Source organism: Hylaeus anthracinus, unplaced genomic scaffold (genome assembly GCF_026225885.1).
Source record: "Hylaeus anthracinus isolate JK02 unplaced genomic scaffold, UHH_iyHylAnth1.0_haploid 0, whole genome shotgun sequence".
Taxonomy (NCBI): domain Eukaryota; kingdom Metazoa; phylum Arthropoda; class Insecta; order Hymenoptera; family Colletidae; genus Hylaeus; species Hylaeus anthracinus.
The window spans coordinates 12616514-12639302 of NW_026533254.1; the positions used below are offsets into that span (position 1 = coordinate 12616514).

Sequence of the window (22789 nt, forward strand, 5' to 3'; positions counted from 1 at the left end):
TTTGAATTAGGTTGGATATCGTGTACTCTGCTCGCTCACGCTTGGCCAGGAGTGTTGGTCTTAAAGCACCATGGAGTGTTCTGCTGGTAGATCGTGAGTTCACAATTTCCGTTGTTAGATTCAGATTGTGGCGATATGGGGACTCATGAAAATTTAAAGAAAATGTATGATATTTATTAACCCTGAGAAGAGTGTGTTCATTAGCTAAATTGATATCGACCAGACCTGGCCGTCTCTGGCGAAACGAAACGAAGTTTAAAGTATAGTTCCATGTTGATGTTTATTATAAAAAAAAAAATTCCACATCGATCGGCTGTTTATCGAGGATACGTCGTGCGAGGTTCTGCAACGTGCATATATGTGATACTTATATCGAAAAACGAGCTTTATTTGCCCAACGACTATATTACAATTTTATCATACAGTAAACATTTAAAATTGGGATAAAACGATAACGCTGGCGAACATCGACCATTCATTTTTATTTATATTTCTTTGGTTTTTATAAATCAGGCGGCGGGTCGAGTCGATTAGTTCGGAATAATATTTATGCGGGCTGCGACGATATAATTCTGTTTAATTACTCGCTTAACGCCGACGGAGATCGTTTCGATCGCGATCGATTCGACGGGGAATCGTGCGCGTGTTCGCGCCTCGGTTCCGTTCGGGTCGCTTTAAAGTGATAAAGATAAGATTCGCTCGCGAGTATTTAATACGTGGAGTCGCGTAGAATACGCGCAAAATGTTCCTTAAGACTCTTTCGTCTCTCTACTTCTTTTTGCTCTTTATGTTTGTTTGTTTGTGTGTGCGTGTGTGTATACAGACTGTTTCCAAATATGTGGGAGCATTTTCGTGGTTCAAGTCTTTGCATCGATACAAATCGAGGAGCCCTTTAACATTTTGCGACAGGAGGGTTCGTTATCGAAATGTAGGAAGCCCCAGATCGCGAAATGGCAAGTGGATTTTTGATTTCCATTGGCGCGAAGATTCGCGAAGACTCTCAAAAAAGGCCCCGCATGTTTAAAAACGGCCTGTATGCGCGTGTACGTGTGTGTGTGTGTGTGTGTGTGCGTGTGCTTTTTTGTTAAATTTATTTTTATCGGGAAAGGCAGCGCAATTATTCGAACACGAGACGTCGATACACGTTTGTTTGCTCTCGCTCTAGGCAGGCATCTTTCGTTCCTCCACGTGAAATCCAACACAGCCCCTCGTGCGTGATCGTTTCTCACGTATTTTACGTATTTTATATATTTTTTACATAATATATATAATTTCATTTTTAACGATTTTTATCACTACGATTTACATTGGCGAGCCGAGCGACTCGAGAAAATCGTGTGCCACGGTGTAACTTGGCGAACAATTGTTTGGAGACGTCACAGATCTGTAAAAAAAGAACGCGATGTTTCGTGACGGCCGATTGTAAAATACCTGGCGGTTTGAGAAATATTTAATTTCGTAATTTCGACGATGTACCGAACGAGTCGACTCGCGATAAATAATTCAGTAACTAGAGGAGTATTTGGAAACGAAGCTTTCGAATAAATCAGTGTTTTGTCGTCAGTTGTAAGGAATGAAAAATTTGTTACTTTTAATGAGGTTGTGGCACTTGCACGATTTTCGCGAGTCCGATGACGCGCCGCCATTATCTTTCGCGACGCGTCGAAGCACCTTTTCGATATTTTATTTTCTGTTTTCTGTCTTCTTTTGTGTGTGTGTGTGTGTGTGTATGTGTGTGTCTAAGATTAGAGGTATATTTAGCCTCGACCGCCTCGAGAATGCCCTGCCAGTTGCTTCTCTATTGCAGCAAATTCCGTTCGAGCAAACGAAACGATTGAACGCGTCGGTATCTTCACGTGAGACGGAATGTACGTTGATATAGGTGCGTTTTAATTATTATTCTTTTCCTCGAGTACGTCCCAGCGACGTTTAGATTAATTTTGGCGCAGAACATTTATCGCATCTCTTAGGAATACTCTTTGTTTCTATTTAATGCCACTATGCGCGGTTTATGATTACATATGTGCACAGGGCGATCCAAAAATGGCGTCGCGAAATCTGATTTGTGCCGTCACGATTACGGTTTAGATTCGAAGTGAATATACACGCAACTTTAGCAAGTATGCTTTGCTATTACGAAGATTGATTTCGAGTCATCCTTCGTTGTGGATACTAACGAAACAGTGTATCGATCTTCTAACGTTTTTGAATTGCAAAAAAAAAAGAAAAAAAAAAGAAATAGATTAACGCTCCCGAAAGCTACATGTATTTTCATTCGTTCTGCGCTCGCTGATTGTGATACCGCTTTTGAATCATCCTGCACGTCCAATCGAGGAGTCGCAGAGAAAAACATTTCACGTTGCACGTTTCCAACGAAACGTTCCTTGTTCGTTTCCTTTGCGTCTGGATCTGTTCTGCATTCGAATCGTTTTAATTCGTCGCTGATATGTGATTTAATTTTAGCAATTAGTTGTCTGTAGATGTTGCAAAAAATTCGTGTAGAAATTTACGACGCGAAATTAGTGTAGAATTTCCAGAAACACTCGGCTCTTGCGATTGTTTGGTCGATCTTTCGATCGGAAAGATGTAGAATTTGCACGTCGGACGAGATACTCTACTAACACAACGAGAACTAGCAAGTTCGGTATCGCGATTTAGCCCGGTCGACACGAGAAATTGTCGACACGAGAAACAGAGTCGGGCGAACTTCGTTTCGACTAACGAATACGGAGTAAAAATCCCCGAGACGGGGGGGGGGGGGGGGAGGGGGTTGAACTTATTCGAAATTTTATTCCAACTCTGCGGGGGAAAGCAAAAAATCGATATTTCACTGATATGTAAGTAAATCGTAACGGAGTATTTATCATACCGAACATCCATGTGTAAATCGGAGAAGTTTGATTTCTGTTCTGTGCTCGATCGCTCGTTTACGCTCAAGGTATCCTGTATCTTCGTAAAAAAATCCCACCGACGAACCAATGATCCGTGAATGCTTCAAAAATTTAAGCCGTAAAAAATGATTCCGAATGTTTCATCCTTCTCGTCACTCGTCGATCCTCGACTGCCAAGTGGCACGACTCGACGTTGATTTAAAATTTATGGAAGGAATCGCGAGTGTACGATTGCGTTACGATTCTCCAACGCAATAATTGTCGTAGTTAAAGTTAAGCTGTTCCTTGCGGTACAGTAAATGCTTCTAATATATTTTCAATCATATCGCGAGTTCGATATTTAAAATGTGTCGTTCGAGTCCTGCCACATTCCCAGTGAAGGAACGCTGACTCAAAACCTGCGTGAAACCTCGTTCGGCCCCTAAACACACGGCACGTAGTCAGTTACCATACGGTGTACCCGTAACGACGACATTTTACATACTCTTGTACATTCCTGAATGTTACGTATTCACAGCCGAACGCGTCCTCTCTAATCACTTCCACTTTGACATCTTCAGAAAGCTGGCTCCGCGTCTAAGTACCTCCCGCACCTAGGTATTTAAAAATATATCTTTTAGAATAAATAATTCTTCTAGGCCTTCGCGCGTGGCTCGAACAAATTTCAGCTTTAACGATCCTTCTGCCATTTCTACCCTCCTACCGTCAGAGATGGGCAAAAGTTTGTTTCGATAATAAGCAACGAATGCTCTCGGTCGACGTAAAATCACTCGAAAGTGTTAGAAAAGGAAAGATTACATGAAATAACAATGTACCGATTCAATAAAGTCAACGAGTTCTTAACGCTTTACCGACCGGTAGCGATTCAACATCCTAGGCCCTTCTGACCGGCCACTGGGCCGCAGATTTTTTCTGGCGCCGGCTCTGTTTCGACTACTGTCGCGCGGGAATACATGCGTTTTTCTTATTCTCAGATAAAATTGTACTCTTTCTGTTATTACAAGATAATCAAATTTAATCAAATCTTTTATTTTCATGATATTAGTATTAAACAATATTTATTTTATCTATTATAATTGAGTTTAATATTGATATAATATACCGTAATCCATACAACGTAGCGATGGGCAAAACCCTAGGCTTCGAATAAATCTAAAGTTTGCGGATATGTTTGTCTCGTTTCTTCTGTTGAACATTTTCCAAAGAAGGAAACGAGAGAAACCGATCGGCAAACTTCAGATTTATTCGAAGCCTAGGGTTTTGCCAATCACTGATATAACGGTATTTTTTGAATAAGAAAAACTAGTCTCTCGATTCAAAGTAACAGGTACTTGCTAGTTACCATAGTATCCGATTAAATATTGTACGGTAAACGTTGAGGACAAAAAGCCGATTAATCGGCTACAGGTCGGTAAAGTGTTAACGAAACAATGAGATTGTGATCCCTCCTTGGACCTAGTCGTTAAAATCGTTTATTTCTTCCTCGTTCGACAAATTTGCCTCGAGAGTTTCGCCCATCTCTGACCTACAGTTATCGTTCGAGCGCCATCGTCGTCCGTGACTTCCGGTTCCAGATGATCCCTCGAACGCTTTCCACGTTGGTCGGTCCCTAGGCTCGTGGCTGTTGGCCGTTCAAACGCGTGGCGTCGTTTCGTTTAGAATTGTGTGGCGTGTGTGCAACTGGTTCTCGCCTCTCGACGGTGACGCGACGAGACGCGATTGGTTTCACTGCCTCCGTCGACGATTCGAGTCTCGCGGTATCGCGCGTTCCGTCCATTTTCTGGTCGGCTCTGGTTCTTAACTACACTTGAAAAATGTCACCGGTGGCCCGTGGCGCGATGTTCGTCTCGAAGATGGACGTTGTCGAGGTCGTCACAGGCGTCATCTCCCCGAATATGCTCGCGTTCACGTTGGTCGTCGTCACCGCCGTCGTTTTCACCAGCGTTTCCTCGATGGCGTCCGATGTCGTCGGCACCTGCTGACGTGTAATAAACGTTGCGATCAGAGGGCACGATGATCTCCGACGGTTCGTGATGGCGGTTTTTAAACTCGCGACTATTATAAGCGCGCGAGAGAAAGAGCGTCGCAAACTCACTTATTTCACGAGGCTCTGGAGCTTTTCAAATGTTCTAGGTTTCGCGGCACTCTTCTCGCGCGTCTACAATATCCTATTCAGGGTGTTTCGCAAGAGGGCTCTAGCACGGGATACGCGTACTTTTTAACCGATTTTCTCAATTTTTTCGGAGTCATTTCGAGACCATTGGGTGACTGTAGTGGTTGTAGATTACGTGTTTACACGGATGCGCGTTGGGTGATGTTTGCTTTGATCTGTTCGAGTTTCTAAACTTTAACGAAGTAACTAGTACGTCGTACATTGTCTTCTTGGAAACGTGACGTGACGAAGAGGGGAAAAAAGTGAGAAAAATAATAGCTTTCCAATGAGTCTACGTGAGAGAGATAGCGAGTCATGGCGAGTCTTGGCGAGTCTTCATGGGACGGTTATGTAGAAACACCCTGTATACTCTTCGCAAGATACCTCGTTGTAAAAGACCTCTTTCCCTTCCTCCACGGAGGGCAGCAGCTCGTCCGTAGAGTGAGGCGTCCTGGGGCTGGGCGTGGGCGCGACTTGTTGCTGTTGTTGATGTTGCTCCCGTTGTTTGGCCAGCTTCAGCTCCTGCAGGGCCTGACGTTGCTCCTTCTCGTTCCTTTCCTTCTCGAGACGTCGCGCGCTGTAACTACGCGCCGAGGACGTAGAACTGTGAACCGAGGTTAAGCTAGGACGACGAGAACCTATCGGAAACAAGGGTGAAAGGTGAGTTCGATGTTCCTCGACGAACGTCCCTATTCTCTCTCGCTACGCTAAGAGTTAATTGCCTAGGCTGATGTCGTTCAGAATACGGACTCTAATTGCGTCTGCTCGACTATTCGAAATGTACCAGCGTGACTCTCGTTTATCTACATCGTTGGTATCAGTTCGGGCCGTGGGGCTAGGGACCACTCGTTATTAAGTATCGTAATTACAAAGATATAAGATAATATACGATGATCCTTTACAGTCTAGATACATGTGAACTTGATAATAAAATATTGTAAAAAGAAGAGGAAGTATTTAAGTCTCGAAACAGAGAAAATTGTCTAAGATCGCTTAAAATAATTCACTCTTTACACTCGGAGCTATTTCGTTATAGAATGCGCAAACCGAAATCTGTACTGAAAACTGTAACGATACTTGAGCTTATATGAATCTTTAGACATCGAGGAACATTTATATTTCTGTCAAAAGTCAACATTTTATACTATTATAATATGTGATAATTTGTGAAACAGTCGTAGATATGCATTGATAGTTTCCATCTCTTAAGTCGCAATCTTAGACTTTCTTGTTTATCTTCACAAATTGCACCATGTCATACAAAACATGTTCCCACATCTCACTTTCTTATATAAATGCTCTTTGTCGCATTTTTAAGGTGTAGAATATTCGCACATTCTTTTTTCATGTAACACAAGTTCATATTATATATTATATATATATCTTAATACATGTAGATTTGGTTCTAATTTCTAATTTCTAATTTCCAGATTTTGGTTCTAATTTTTCGTGATATTTGACTAGAAACCTTTTTCAAGGAATCGTACACTTTTACAAATTTTACGCTCCCATAAGTTTATCCTGTGTAATCACTGATAAAGTTTCTTAATAAAGTCTCCTAATCACTAACAAAGACATCCGAGTGCAAAGAGTTAAAAATGTTTGATTAGTCCCAGCCCCGCGGTACTTTTTCGCCGATGAGAATGCAAGCTCGATGATCGCACTCCGATGCTGCGCGTCGAGAGCGTCGATAGCTCTCTTCTCGCTTCGATTGTCTCAAAGCCAAGGGGAGGAAGGAGATAGAGAAAACGCGAGACGAGAGTGAAACTTGAGGAATCGTGTACGGAGATCAAAATAGCAGCACGGGGGATGTATCCAAGGGGTGGGTGCAAAAATTCCCGTATTCGGAGAAAAGTATTCCGTGTGTTCGGTTATCGGGGATCTCGAACGACCGTGCAAGGTTGTTGTCGTGTAAAAATTGTTATCGAGAGTGAAAGAGCGTTGCTGGTGTATTCGTGACGCGCGGAGTATGAAAAGCGTATTTCTTTAGCGAGCACACGCGCGTAAGCGAATGCAGGCGGTCTGTTCACAAGAGTTTTTCCTCACTAATCAATAACAGTTCTCATAACAGAGGGGGGCCGGGGGGAGGGAAGGGGACAGCTACAAGCGTCTAACACAGCAGACTTTCGAAAAGAAGTTTTTTTAATGCGCTTCGGAAGCTCTCGAGAAGCTCGATATTTAAACGCGTTTCATTTCCGACTCGAGACCATCTTCGAAATTTCACGAAAGTACTTGGTCGAAATGAATTGAATAATACGTTCCGCCGCGAAATATTTCCGCGAAGCTCTGGAGATGATTTCAAGCTGGAAACCGCGAGCGTTTAATCGTTGTGCTCGCTAAGCCCTTTCAAACCGTATTCCATTCAAATAAAAGCGCATTGCATCGTGTGAACGGTGAAATTTATAAAGTCAGGGGTTATCGAAGTTACATGTATATCATTTGCGCAGAGTACGGCTACTCGCGAGCTGTTCAAGTGTTCCTAATTGAGGCGCCTCGTTACGAGTCTTTATTGATTAACGGCGCATTCAAAAGGCGACAGAAAATCCAGCTAGACAGAGAAAGAATGACAGTGCACATGTGCATTCCGTTGCATATAGACAGCTATACTCGGGACAAAGTCAACTGAACGTCGAAGGACGTTTCCCACTTCAGCGTCGCCTACTTGTTCCTCTACTCGAGGGAGCGTTTGATTGGCGCGAACGAGGGATGAAACGGTGGGGGTAGTTAAACGATACGGTGGGGGATGGCGTCCTTGTGCAGACAGTTGATTTTGCCCCGGTAACAACGAGTAAAGCACGAAAGGCGGAAGTTTCCTCTTCTTCTAGCAAGCACATCTAACGAAACAATCCGTGTACTAGAGCTGTTCGAGTACTCGGAAGAAGCGAGCGGCTCGGACCAAACCAAGTAGCTCGAAAGAACCGAGTAGCTCGAAAGAACCGAGTAGTTCTTATAGTCTGAATCGACCTTTACTCGGTTCTTTCGAGCAACTCGCTTCTGCCCGAGCTACTCGGTTCTTTCGAGCTACTCGCTTCTCTCCGAGCTACTTGGTTTGGTCCGAGCCGCTCGCTTCTGTCCGAGCTACTCGGTTCCTTCGAGCTGTTCTGTTTCTTCAGAGTACTCGACTCGGATCGAAAACTGGGTCTCAGCTCGACTCGGTTCGCGAGCAACTCGAAACATCCGAGTTTTCTGCAGGCCTACCGTGTACCTCTTTGGAATCGAGTGAAATCTTTCCTTTGTTGGGACGTTCTGCCATTGAAACACAAGCTGAAGCGAAACAATAGCCTAGTTGTTACATGTCTCGTAGTCTTCAATCATGGAGGACTCGCGACAAGAAACGCGTAACTGTCGCGACTATCAGACGAGTCTCGTATAATAGAAGAGTATAATAGCAAACAAACCACGTCGTAGGCGGTCTCCAATTAGCAAACAAGCGGTTTCGTCGTCCTTTTCGCTGTCGTGGCAGGCAAAATAGGTAGCGTCGAGAACATAACGGCGAAGCTTAATTGAAAGATTTAACCTCGTTTCGTGGTCGTGTTCGTTAATGATTGAAGTGTCACCTGGAAAGCCGGGCCCATCGCATGCGATCCGACGCCGTTTAATTTTTGTGCGTGCGTGTGCAGCGAGCTAGCTAGTGCGTAAAGATTTCGTGTCTCTCTACGTCTTACCAGAGAACGTTCGTTCGTTAACGAGCAACGAAATCGGCCGCTGCCATCTTGCTATCTCGTAACACACTCGTGCAGCGCTTTATTACTGGACATTACATTATAATCATATTCACGTGAATGTAGAGGCTTTTGTGTTCACATTTCGAATGCCACACGTATGTGTACCGTGGTATCTTTCGGAGGGGGAGGGGTGGGGGGGGGGGTGATTGTGTGAGACACGGGTGAAGAGTGATGCGGATAGTCGAAATATTTTCATTTTTTTTGTTGTTGTTGACGTTAGGTAGCACCGCAACTGGTCATCGTCGGGCGACGAAAGAATTTATATTCTTTCATCGAAGAATAGAAAAGCAACGTTCTAATTGTTGGCAAACAACAGAGAGAGGTGGCCTCTTCGTGTCCGGGAATGTGAACGAAAGTCGGAGTTCCGCGTTTCCCTCGTTTCCTCGAAGTTCCCGTTGACAGTTGGAAAATTTGTTTTCTGACGCGACGCGAGGATCGCGATCGAGGAAAGTCGGGAGACGCGGTCGGAGGGTTTTGGAACGGGGGACGCTAAGTATCAATAACAACAACTACGACACAACAGCGACAACGGCATGGTACGAAGCACCACCACCACACCATCTTCTTCTTCTTCGTCATCGGTGTCGCCCGCTTGGCAGGCGACTCGCGTAGGGCGGGATGAGAGAAAAGATAGTCAGAAGAGCGAGAAGTTAGTTTGACAGATACTCAGAAAGGAGTGGATATGGTAGCGCGGCAGGGTTGCCACGCGGCCTAGTTCTCGTAGGACGGTCCTGCGATCGCATGCTTATTCCTGCGTCCTACTTAAAGTTTTTCGCAGCAAATTGACGTATTTGGATCGCGTGACACATGCACTGTACAAACATATAAGGAGACGATCCCCTCTCTGCTCTGCAATTCTGTACCCGAGAAGAAGGACTTTGCGGCCTTAGCTAAGGCTTTATATATATACATATACACGCACACATACACACACACACATATAGGGCCTTAGCCTCTCAGGCACAGAACCGTCTCGTTTAAACTCGTCGATGTGCGGCAACCCTACCAGGCGAACTGTCGTCCGATGCTCTGACGGCTGCGCGACTCTGTTAGACTCTGTCAGCCTCGAAAATAGCGAGAATTGATAAATTCCCTCGCGAAAGCACGGGTTCCTCGATGCGTCAGATGTCGGGTACCAGTTCGCGGTGGATGACGGAAGAAGAAAGAAGGAAGACACGGCCAAAGAACGAATCATTCGAACGAGAAGAAGAAAAGGAAGATTAACGGACAGAGGTGGTGTACAAAGTGTGAAAGTAATGCGGACAGAGAGAAGAGAAGACAGACAACGAAAGAGTTAGAAAGAGATCGTTGATCGTCTACCGAGGCCGTCGGACGATCCCTCAGCAACGTCGCTAAGGGTACGTCGATGCTTGTTCCCGCCTTTGGTCGCCTGCAGGTGGCACGATATAAGCAAGATGGCGGCGGCACGTGCCGCACCTGCTCTCGACGCTGGTACCAACGGACCGCGACTACCGCCGCTGCTAGGCCTCCTGGTGAACGCGTAGGTCAACGGTCCTCCGGTGCTGCTTCTTTGACTCGCGCGCGACGATGGTCGGCCGCCGTGGAGTGTCAGTGGAATACCTGTTGGAGTTTCGTCGATTATAGATCGTTAGGCATCGTTCCCACTACTTGTCAAGTGGCAAAATTAATACCCCTGGAAGAATTCTATGGGATCATTGTTTTTTGGGAAGCTTTGTAGGCCTCGTTGCGTGGTTCGAGTAATATAATCCATGGACCTATAATAGAGGGTGTAGTAAAGGGTTAATCTCTGACTTCAGGTTTGCCTCCAGAGTTTCTGCTAGGACTTGAGCTGTATTTAACCCCTTGCACTCGAGTCCTTTTTTTTCTAGTATCTACCAGCAACTCGAGATGCTCTCTCAGTATTCTATCGTCACGAATCTGTGTTAACTAAGGTTCGATCGACTTCCGAGATGTAATCTCTTATTTGAGATTTGAGAATCGGATCGCCTCGAACTCACCGACAATCATTTTACTGAGACTTCGTGGTCCGAAGAAATGAAACCTAAAGAAACATTATTGCTGGTAGATTTGCTGCGTGAAGCCTAGTAGTGACTGAGAGTCACCTCTCGAGTGCAAACGGTTAACGCGTCCCCTCAAAGTTTCTTCAAACGAATTAGGACGAACTGAAAATAGACAGCTTCGGAGGTGACAGAGTTCCTCGTCGATAGTGAACGTTATCGATTCTACAGAGGGAAGGATAACGTCGTAACGGAATATGGAACAGTTTGGGGAAAGTTGGTGGAGCGATCAGAGGCAAGGTTAGCCTATCGAGCGGCGAATTTATTTGGGTTTACCTCGTTAAGGCCTATAACTGCCTTGACCCTCCGAAAAACGAGCCAATTTTCGGTATTTTTAGCGTGAAGACTGTGCAACGCAGAAAGCTCAATTTTGAATACATATGTATATAGATAGAAACATCGGAAAATGGCGTCGCATCGGCTCCATATTCGTCGTAGCTCCTCCGAGTATGTTTGCAATGCAACTCGGATTGTTCGATCAACATAATTTTACAACATATATATATATATAGTTTGGAGTATATGTTGTAAAATTTGCATCGAAAAATGTTTGTAGGCGATCGAACAATCCCGAGTCGCATTGCAAACACACTCGGAGGAGCTACGACGAATATGGAGCTGATGCGACGCCATTTTCCGATGTTTCCCGATACAAAATTCACGCGACATACTTCGAGCTATATGTATTCATGTATCCAAATGTGAACTTTCCACGGTACACATTTTGCACGTGAAAAATTCACAAATATTGCCCCGTATTTGGGTAACCGTACGCCTTAACCCTGTCAGATTTTAGATCGGCTTAGAGTTTTGGTAGAACCGCGAAGGGTTAAAATTCAGCGATCTCGAATCAGTTAGGGAATCGATTTTCGACGAGGGGACGTCGATCTGTTGCACAAGTACTCACCCGTGTCGCTGGAGAACAGCATGGGCGGCGCGTGGTTCGCGTTGGCATAGTGCCGCGGCCTTGAGTATCTCGCACGGCTGAATAACTTCAGCACGAAGCATATCATCGCCGTGAATATCGCTATTCCCGATGCTATGCAGAGCAGGGTCGGAACATCCGTAGTTATCAGCACCAGATCTGCCAACAGATTGCGATTCCAGGCTTTCGATCTATAACCACTTTGGAAGAGAATGAAAGCTCGCCAGGGACTTGCGATATAGATAGGGATGGGATCAAGTCGAGTACACGGAGTGTTCTGCTCGAAATGGGTCACCTAATTATCTTCTCTGGTCACGACACGGAAATTTGGTCTTCGCTAATATCCGAGCGTTCTTCGGATTAATATTCGTACTTTCTTAAAAGTCTTCAAACACTCGATTATACCGTGGTTATTTAAATATTCCCCGAGTAGAAGAAATTTTAATTTATAACGAATACGCTTGATTCCATCCTAACATCGGTTCGGGGCGTCAGCTGTTGAATTTATAAGGGAATTGTTAACACGTTGACGGCCATAGAAATATTCTTGAAAATTTCTACTAGGATTGAATATTATTTAGACTATTGGAGGCTATTTATTTGTATAACTTCATCAAAATCCATGAATTTCATTTAAATACATTTCTTTTGTTGCTAAACATTCAGAATCACTTTTTTTTTTTTCGTACTTCAGTGTAAAGAACTGTGGTCCATATGTGACGTGGCGATCAACGTGTTTAAGGGGTAAGGGGAATTTCAGGAACGTGTTAATGGGTTTGACGATTAGTTGGCATGGTGTACCTTCGGCGCAGAACACCTTCTTGTTAGGCCTGGACAAGGCAACCCTATGATAGCCCTCCTCGCAGTCGCACACGGCGTTGTGCTGCACCTGGGTGCAGGTCGCATGTTGATCCGAAAAAGTGCATGTCGCGCGATAGAAGCATTGCTCCCCGAGTCTTTTGGCTGGAAAACCGGTTGCTCGTTTAATTCTCTGGTGTCCCACTGCCGCGTCTCGTTGATCTTACCCAGTGTTTCAACCCTCAACTGGTAACGTGGAACCTTAGACATTACTCTCCAGGGTGCTTTCGAGCTTCGATTGCTCTGATATTTCAGAACTCGATTGATAGCTTTGGGCAAAACTGAGGCTTGTAGTTTTTCAACGAAAGGGTCACGTTCAGGCCCCCCGAGACGAGTTTCGAGAAAGCGAACAAGACGACGTATCGGATTGGAACCGAAGTTCTCATACAGAGTGTTTACGAATGCTTGGAACATGTTTAATTCCAACTACTTTCAAATGAAACTCACAGAATCGATAGATAAAAGTCTAGAGTCTAAGACGTACTTGATGATATCCAATGGGAAAAGATTATCCACCCCAAAAAAATTCACAAATTCCATTTCATATTAGCCTCTCGAACCTTTTTACTAACTCCATAAACTTGTATGAATAACCGAGTGCAATACTTTCTTATTTATTACTGAGATGGTACGATCCCATTGTTTGCTCCCATTATTATGCGAATTACGAAATACTAGTATTTAATAAAAAAAAAAAAAAAAAAACTACAGAAATTTTATAGCGAGTGTATAACGACTGTGTCGAAAAGATGGAATAATATTGTAAAACGAAAGAGATTACTTTTTCTTATAACACTTAGGGGTACGTTTCTTATGGGACCACCTAATATAAATATAATTCATAAAACGGTTCTAATGGATAAAATAAATGATGTATAATACTAATGTTACGAAATTAAACAATATTATTAAATCGAAGTAACACGTATGTCCAAACGTTACTGGTCGGTAAAGTGTTAGGGCAATGCATGCAGTTACGCGATAGTATTGTTTTTCACATCGGAAAGAATCAACCGGGCTGGGAACGTTCGTTCCAACCTTGATACGTGGATTACCAGGTTCATCGGTGACAAGCGATTCGATGAACAGGCGAACGAATCAATTCGCGAACGCGTTGTCGAATCGACCCTATGGAGGGACGCGTTGAAACACAAAACGTCCTTTCACGACGCGTCGAACAATCGTTTAAAGGCGAGGGAATACCGACTTCCCCTCTGTCTCTCCGTCGACGTTTATTTTCCCGTCTCGCTGTCCGCGTTACCATAGAGTTTCTTTTCTTTTTTTCTTTTTTTTGTATCGGAACGACCTAGTTGAACGATCACGTTCAAACCGTGCTACATACGTTTGGCACATCCTTTGCTAGGCCCAAGACGAACTGGATAGAATTTCTCGCACTCGCAGTGACCAGTGACCGTGTCGCAGAACACGTGCAGCAGTTCCGGATTGCACGAGACATCGCACGGCGAGCCCAGGTACTGCCCCTTCGCTGGAAAGAGGATAAATCGATAGCCTGTTGAATTATATACGACGTTTCTCGATAGTAGATCAAATATGCACGACGTTCCTTAAACTAGCACGCTCGTACTCTCGAGTCAATAATAAAACCCTCTCCCAGAAGGCACCACTTCTGCATTAATCATTGGCAAACAATAGGCAGGGTGTCTTAGAACTCGAGATATCTCATAAGGAGATATCTCGTAAGCTGTCTATTAGGGGGACCGAAAAGTAATGTCATTTCTTTTATATTCAATTCAAACAAATACATTCGTAATAAGTTTCTATTTTTAATCAATTATGTAACAACTCTCGTAATCAATAGCTTTTTGCCATCTACATAGTACGCGAATTTTCAATGCCAGATCGATAAAAATCAATGAGCCGATGAATGATAAATAAGCATCGAGATTCGCAGAAACGACATTAATTTCCAGTCCACCTAATATTTTCTAATCCTAGACGGTAGGGGATATTTAAGATACTCGTATAGAAAGTTATCGAGCAAGTGGGGTAACATTGATAACTAGACCGCGGATTTTTATGCAAAATAAAATCTTCGCGAACGCGCCTACAAAAATGGAACCCAAATAGGAATTTATTTTATTCTGCAAATATTGTAACACGAACTTTACTTTTAATCTTTTTTTATATTCTTGCGTATTGTTTGCATTTTGCAGATTCCTGCACATTCAAATTTCTTATAAATGCATAAAGATCCGCAGTCTATTGATAACCTTATGTTAGATTCCGATTTACTTCTATATTCGGTTTCTACTACGACTACGGTACTTAAAGACTAGATTACCGCTGCGTTTCTACTTCTGTTAAATGTGAGGAACAAAAAGCACGCGGGAAGAGTTTACTGTGCTTTTAAAGGTTTTGGATTACGGATTTAGAAGGTGGCGGGAATAAAAGGGGAAGGGCCAATAAGGATCGTTGGATATTAAGGTCAGACGTATTATTCGAAGTTGGCGAGTAAGGGTACGAGGGTCGTAGTTGGTGTACGGACGGATGACTAGGTTTGAAATTTAAAAATATTTACTATCCTATGAAAATAAAAAGTATCGACTAACCTAAAGTAACGAATGCGCAGATTAGCCTAAGCGATATCCGACATCTGGTTTTCTAATAAATCTGTGCAATCTATGAATTTCCCTTGTTTTTTTCAAACATCACCTAAGCGATATCCGACACCTGGTTTTCTAATAAATCTGTGCAATCTATGAATTTCCCTTGTTTTTTTCAAACAACACCACCTCTGCATTAATCATTGGTAAACAATAGCCACAGCGTCTAGAACTCGAGGTGTCTCGTAAAGAGGCTATCTATTTAGGCTCTATCTATATTATCTATCAGGCTGTAGGTGGCTTAACATTGATAACCTGATTTTCTGATACATCTATGGAATCTGTAATATTTCCCTCGTTTTCTTCGAATATCATTTAGACGGTCGATGAAGAGCGTCAGTCCTTTTCAACTGCTCTCCGTTCCGATACGCGTCTTTGTGTTCTCTTTCGACGCGCAGCTACAAGGCCCTTGTTACGGGCGTCTGTTTGTCGAGCCATTCTAAACGATCCACACATACACGTTGCACGATTAATGAAGCGACGAACCATTGTTAGGTTCACTATCCAGGCCACTTTACCGTCAAAAGACTTTTGACGTCTCCGCGTGCATCTCCGGAGGCAAACGAAAGCGTCCACCCTCTATATCAATTTCGTCGATTCGGATATCCGCTACCCTTGTTTGTCAGAATACCCCGAAGTCGTGTATACCGCATTTTGTTTATCTCGCGGACGCTATAAATATCTCCCCTGTATCCACTAATGCTGCATACCCAGGGGTACATTTATCCTAAACGGTATTTGATATATTTTATCTATACGATTCCCTTGTTTTGGGGAATTAGCGCGCTAAGTTTTCGCCCGTTAATTGCGCCATTTGGTCAGAGTTACCAGGGTCGGGCAAAGTGCCAGACGACTATCGATTTCACCCTAATTACGGTATTACATCGTTATTAAATGTTTCGCAGGGTGGCTCGCGTTAAGGAGCCGCGGTAACAACCATTAACTTCGTTGGCGAGCGTTCAGAAGCGTATCCGCGACATCGCGTCGTTCCGCTTCCTAATTAAGCTTCTTCGAAACTGTAACCGCCAGAGAGCTAGGCGACTTTTTCCCAGGAAGACATTTTTGGGGCTATCGTAACGTTCGCGAATATAGCTCGTTCGGAACCATTTCGTTTTAGGCCCTCGTCGGCAGCGATGGACGAAATTTTATTCCAGCTTTATCCGAGCGATACTTCCACGAGTGCTTCGGAAATAAGAAAAATATCACGTTGTCGGTGATACAACAGAGGAGACGATATTTTCTGAATCGTCATTTTTGGTAGGAATTAGGCTTCCGTTAGAAACTTCCGGTCACGGCAGTCGGGTCGATCGATCCCTCAACCTGCGGATGAATCGGGTTGAGCTTACTGCGTCGAATAAATGCCGACTTGGGGCAGTGATTTCTGCTGATACGACGTTGGCACTTTCAGAACCTTGGGGAAGCTTTTTCTATCGCTGTCCTTGCCCCTTCGTTCTGCCGCGAGTCTGCAAACATCGACGACGTTTCAAAGTTCCCATCGCTTTGCTCTTTTATATATTCGAAAAACTTCTGATCCTAGTCGCGAGTCTTCAAAAATATATATTTGAGTAACCAGCACCGTCGATACCGTCTTCTCTAAACGCAGCATTTATTAGATTGTTACGCAGCGAGTCTACATTTAGTTCATGAAGCGTACTCGGGTGGCACGGAAAGCGACATTTTTAAAAGTACAAAAGATCATACAAAAGTTCGCCCCTGAGATTTTGACTCCCGTTACTCGAGTGCGCTACAGTTTTCACCCCCTACAGTTTCCACGGCCTCGTTACGTATTTCTACCAGCGAGTACACGGCTCCCCAAGAACTCCAGTCTACGGCATAGCTCGGAGTAGAGTGACTTTTCGAATGTGACGTCCTCTTCTGTCTACGTTGCCCGACGACACGTGGAACGCATGCGTAATGTTTCTATTACTCGTAATTCGAATAAGGAATTCAGAATTCGTCGCGCATCCTGCTGGCGTTCCTCGAACAGTCAAACATAAAACAGTCTTAACGAACCTTTTATATTCTCTTGTACATCATCTAAAACAAATACAGACGGTCATATTCGTACCCTCTATGTCTATCGAAGAAATTTGTTTAAATGAAACGTAAGATGTTTGATATTTCCGAGTGCATGTTTGTATAAATATGTTGATGTATATATAAATGTACACATGTATAAGCTTATTCATATACGTATTTATAATGAGAAATTCATTTGATAATATCAAAATTATTATTCGATTCAAACAAACTTCTTCGATTGTATACATGTATAAGCTTGTTCGTATACGTATTTATAATGAAAAATTCATTTGGTAATATCAAAACTATTATTTAATTCAGTCAAACTTCTTCAATGGACATAGAGGGTGCGAGTATTCATGGGATTAACTGTAAATGCACAGTGAGAAAGGAACCAAGAAATGAACATTAAAAAATGCGCACTGTATCGTGCCAGGTTTGCTAAGAACATTTCATCTTGCACTGTCCAAGTGAAAGGGAATTGCTCAACCATCGAACAGGGTGTTCCAGTTTTACGAGGAGTCCTCTGCGGCCCCAATAATTATGCAGATCAACCCCGCGATTACGGTTCAGAGAAGGTGCAATTCGGAGGGGGTGCGATTCGCCGGTGTTTCACGCCACTAACCGAGCAGCCCCCAAGTGGAACTCGACTGAACGACTCGGACACGAAAATAGGGGTTGAACGACGCACGAAATCTCTTCGTTAACCTTTTCCTCGCTCTTGGGAACGGCGACGGGGCGAGGGATAGTCGAGATTTTCTTTGAATCTCACGCAGCTGCAGGCTGTGTGCACGACTCCCACACGCGGACACCGAGAGAGCTTGCGGCATCCATTAAAATCAATACCGGCAGCGTGGTTGGCGCGAAAATCAAGAACGACGGGTTCCTCGGTCGTGCAAGCCACCCAGTGCTGGGTTAAAATTTTCCAGATCCCCAGGCTGCGGATACCATGATGGTATCATCGAATGGATCGAGAAGGGGAAAGAAAAATTAAGCACGTTTGATCAAAAATGCAAGGTTCCAAGCTCTTCTATTTATACTTTGGCTACCAGAGGTCGCTCGTTAGAACTCAAACATTTACCTTGCGCAAGTCCTTGGGATTTACCAAAACACCAGCGAAGTTCTCGAGATCGTCATCTTCAATTTCCATTTGGGAGAAACTTCTCCTCCCAGTACTATTAATTAGTGTTATTTAAACGCGAGTGAATGAAAACTTAACCCGTTGTTCCCTGCAAGGAAGTAGACATCAGAGGCCTTAGTTCTCGTGCCTGAATACATCAAATTGCCTTAGATTAGTCTTTGGTGGCCTCTGGCCCCTACAGGTCATCCCTTAAACATCCCTGACGCCGAACGCAAGCGCAGTTGTGGACTCTGAAGCGCCGTAATATTTGTTTTCCTCCGCTTTGTCAGACCCAGTTTCGTGCGTCGAATTTGCATAATTGCGACTACGAATGCATAGAGCTTGGAGAGCTGTCGAAGACTCGTTAGAATGCGAGTTTGCCTACCAATGTTGCGAACCTCCCTTTGAACACCCGCGGAGAGATTCTCGATTACGAGGATCGTCAATCGGAGCTCGAGAGTTCGGATCGATCCAAGGACATCCATATGCAAGGATCATTTTTAAGGGGAAGTACTGAGAATTATTGCAGTTGGATTAATTCTCGATTGGCATTGTTATTTACTAGAGATGCACCCTTTAGCGGCAGTGATGTAAACAAGCGTCACTGCTAAAAGATCGCTCATGATAATAGTGCCAAAAGCAATGATCATCAGAATTTCTTAAAGAGATAGGATCTTAAGATCTACGACCGCGAAGAAGCGAAAGTCGAAGTATTCTTTATTCGAAACGTGCGTGCTCTAGAATGCCAGCTAAAAACTATCGAAAACTGTGAAAACGTGATCAGCGTGTTCCATTTAGCTGGCACGCTCCAGCCGCCAATCTTTGGTTCGCGTACTTCTCGAACTCGAAGAGGGTACCTGTGCATGCAAATTTAGCGAAAGATGAGAACAGCTCGTGTATCGAGCGAAGAGCAAACGTCTCGATTGAACGACGATGACAACGACACCGACAACGCGACTGTTTACTCTTTTGGCCGAAGGTTTCTCTTCGGAGTGTTTGCACGTTCCTATCGAGCAAGCGCGAAGAAGGCGAGGCAAGAGTCCTGAGACACACGCGTTCGGTTCGATCGTCCTTGTTTCGCGAGAAAATAAGATAACGTTCCTCCTATAAAGGGCGTGTATCGATTGAGGGACAAACTAGCCGTTCGAACGGCGCCGGTATACGGGGCTAAAATATACGACGGGAGCACGATTCAGAAACGTGCCCTCGATTCGGGAGTTCACGTAGTCCTTAGAGAGTTAGTTGGCTCACTTATTCGCAGGAGTTTCCAAATTCGAGAACGATTCTAATGGATCTCGCCGGACAACTTTCGAGACAAGTTTGATATTTTCCATTATTCAAACCTTGACTTCTTTTAGGCTGAAAGATACAGATCCTATCAGCAGGATATGTATTCTCTCGAGTTTGCATAGAAGAGAAGGTTATACTAACAAGCCCTGCCTTGAACAGGAGGAGCCTGGAACTTGGCGATAAGAACGATCCCCCATCTAGCAGCTAATAAAGGACAATTCCGTACTTTTTCGATGTTTACTTTTCGTGACTAAGCAAGTACGCCTCAAATACGCTAGACTTGTTGGACTTTCTACACTATCTTGCTCTCCTTCTGTGGACCCGAAGCTACCTCATCACGGATCCAATCGCCTAGTCACTGCACAAACCTGTACAGTCACTTCCTAACATCGTTCCAACATTTCAATCATAACAATTCGAAACCTCGCGGCTAAAGGGATGTTCCTGTTCGTCTCGACGACTAAATAAATTCCCATGATCATCGCGGTGCTTCGATTAACCCTCGACGCGATTCGCCTACGATTCTAGAACAGCAATTCTGCGCGCACGCTTTGCGATTCTACCGCAGACTCGCGACGCTCGTTTCATCTCCACCGCCCACGCGCGTGTCAACAACTCTTCAAACTCCTCGTTCCATTTTCAACCGTGTGAAAACTTCAACGGAGGCACCCATCGACGTCTCGTACCGATATACAGGGGTTGCACAAAACGATACGAACACCCACAGCATGAGCCACAACATGGGCGCGATTACGAGGGTGCTCCGGGACGATTCGGGGCGGCCGTACCCTGACATTCAGCCGACCCCGTCATCGTGTTACCGTGGTTACTCGAGTATTTTGAATGCTTAGGTTCGTAATCCGTCCGTATATCGGGTAAGAAGATGATCTTCGACGTCCTCAACAGTCACCCGATTCAAGTAACATCGAGACAACTTTCGAGTCACTGCGATATCGAGGAACGAAGCGGAAGGATTCCCTAACACTAGCACCAACACTTCCAACACCATTGGACGGTCGAATCTATTCCCAAGGAGGATAGGTGCCGTACCAAAGGGTACGTTCAGTACCAAATAGTGGCTCGTTCCCGTACAGGGTGTCCTCGGCAGGCGTTCGCGTTATTCCGTGCACTCTCTGTACCATCGCAGCGGTTCTCCAACCGAGGTATCCCTCCCAAAATCGTTACCACCATCGACGCCATCCTCGGCAGGGTGTCGGCAGCCAGTGGAGCGCCACCCGACACCATGGTTTCCGAGCAGGAAATCCACGGTAGATCGATCCTGGGCGGAAACACTCACCCGCAGTGATGTTCTCCTCGAGGTAGTCCTCGTCGTCGTCGTAGAGATCGACGTCTTCGTCGTCGTTGTTGAAGTTTGAGCCGCGCACGTCATCACCTGCTTGTAGTCCGCGGGTCAAGCGATCCTGGCGTGTGCAGCTGCAGCTCGAGACCAGGCAGAGAACGAGGCAGATCAGCAGGAGCCAGGAACGGCAGCAGGTCAGTCTCAGGGCGGAGGGAAGTGCGCTCATCGCCCCCGCGGCGCGAGTCAACCCCCGAAACCGACCACCGGCGGCGCATCGACATCCTTCCCCGTCGCCTGCCCTCCTCCCCCCCTCCTCCCGCCCTCCTCCCGCACGCCCTCTCGCCCTAGACGCCTCCGACGTCCGCCTTATATCGCGTCGACGACTCTCGGTTACTCCGTGACCCCGCCTCTGGCACCTGGTCTCGTACACGAATTCACGCCAGCCCCGATTCTCTCTCGGATGCGAACCCTCGGTTCCCCGACACTCCGGAAGACGATCGCGACGACGAACCACCCGCGCACGCGGCAAGAACCCAGCACGGGTAACGGGAACTGTACGAATGCCGCGGAACAGCGTTCTCGGTCCCGTGCTCCCCCGTTCACTGACGCCTTCCTTCCGTTAGCCGGTCGACCACCGCTGCCGCAGCTGCGCGATGCCATCCGCCACCCTTTCCCTACCCTTACCGTGCCGCGTCGATCGAGATCACGGCTGCTCCGTCCTCTCGGGGTGCCCGATTGTGCGAGCTCCGATGGCGAGGAGCGCTCCTTCGGTTTTTCGAACGAATCTTTGGGGTACTTTTCACGGGACCACCCTTGTCGACATTCATCCCCTTCGTTTCTTGAATTCGAGTTTCGAAGGGAGCTCGAGAGTACTAAGTGAGAGTACGTGGCGAACTTTTATCCGGATTTGTAGGAGAGTCTTCACCGATCGATGGAAATGGCTGTTGGGGAACGAAAATCGCCGTAATAGGGCGGATAACCGTGAACGAAGACGAGTCCGAAAGGATGGAGATGCATTTGGGAAGATTCGCGAAGAAACGAGGATTGTACTCGGAAAGAGGTCTGAAAGGATGGTGCTTCGACAATGACAGACTGTTGCGTTAACTCCCAGGAGGGAGAGTGGACTACAATTCCAGGTGGGTCTGTCGCCTTTCTGTACGATTGGTTTGGAAACTTGTTGATACACGCCCACGCAGCGACTGTTTTCCTCTCGCCACGATCTATAGCCTACTTCGAATTGGATATGCGAAAGATCGATCGATACGGAGCGAAATTCAATCTTTTTACACCCGAAGAAGAGTAGACGAAATTCCAGCTCTCAAACCTGGAAACGTCAAAGGTTCCAAACTTGACCTGGAGCCACTCGATGGTTCACGCCCCTAGAGAAGCGATTCCAAGTTCGTTTGCTCCGAGAGCGAGCCTGTGGAGAGCGTTGTAGGAGGTCGCGAAGTCTCATCGTCGACAACGATGCTCTTCAGAGCGGAAAGGAGGTTTGCGCTTCGCGCTGGAAGTAGTCATTTGGCTTCGCGTGACGTCGCCACGCGTACAGGGTGATCCTTAATTGCATGTTGATACTTTGAGGGATAAATAAATCTGGAGCGTGAAACGGGACGGAAATAATACGCGAATGTAGGTTACGCAGGTTTAATTCTCGACTCGCGTTTGTATAGGGCGAGTCACGTAATTTGATCACCTTACGCGTCTTGTGTTAGTGGATCGACTCGATTATGGTTCCCTGACGATTCGCTCCGAAAAGCTAATTGTAATTAAAGTTGTAAGCTGTCCAAGTTTTGTCTAGCCGGTTTTCTAGGATTAGCAAGAGAAACGGTGCGGAAAATGATTA

At 45.2% G+C, this 22789-nt stretch overlaps 2 protein-coding genes across 7 annotated transcripts in view; both read right to left on the reverse strand.

Annotated features, from left to right (window-relative positions):
• LOC128896994 (dihydropteridine reductase) overlaps positions 1 to 22124 on the reverse strand; it is a 73014-nt gene extending 50890 nt beyond the window's left edge. For both annotated transcript variants that reach the window (XM_054160628.1, XM_054160622.1), the window contains exon 1: positions 22121 to 22124. The gene's annotated coding sequence lies outside the window, so the exon portion shown is untranslated. The remainder of the gene's footprint in view (positions 1 to 22120) is intronic.
• On the reverse strand, positions 1713 to 21544 carry LOC128896887 (uncharacterized). Of its 5 annotated transcripts, none has more exons than XM_054160484.1 (7): positions 20944 to 21544; positions 13933 to 14076; positions 12534 to 12695; positions 11715 to 11891; positions 10206 to 10349; positions 5428 to 5681; positions 1713 to 4869 (listed from the first exon to the last, which is right to left on the reverse strand). In XM_054160484.1, exons 1-7 carry the CDS (start codon positions 21170 to 21172, stop codon positions 4693 to 4695), a joined length of 1287 nt encoding a protein of 428 aa, XP_054016459.1. In that variant the 5' UTR covers positions 21173 to 21544; the 3' UTR covers positions 1713 to 4692. The 5 variants fall into 5 exon arrangements, with proteins under 5 accessions (XP_054016459.1, XP_054016455.1, XP_054016446.1 ...); XM_054160480.1 differs by having other exon boundaries at positions 1713 to 4866; positions 5443 to 5681; positions 10089 to 10349; XM_054160471.1 differs by having other exon boundaries at positions 5443 to 5681; positions 10089 to 10349.
• Positions 22125 to 22789: the final 665 nt, after the last annotated feature.

Coding starts and splice junctions, on each gene's coding strand:
- LOC128896887 (XM_054160453.1), bottom strand. CDS start 21,172: ATGAGCGCACTTCCCTCCGCCCTGAGACTGACCTGCTGCCGTTCCTGG. Junction 12,696..13,932: donor TAGCAAAGGATGTGCCAAAC/GTATGTAGCACG, acceptor CCGGTTTTCCAG/CCAAAAGACTCGGGGAGCAA. Junction 5,682..10,088: donor GGGATCGTCCGACGGCCTCG/GTAGACGATCAA, acceptor TGTTTCCGATAG/GTTCTCGTCGTCCTAGCTTA.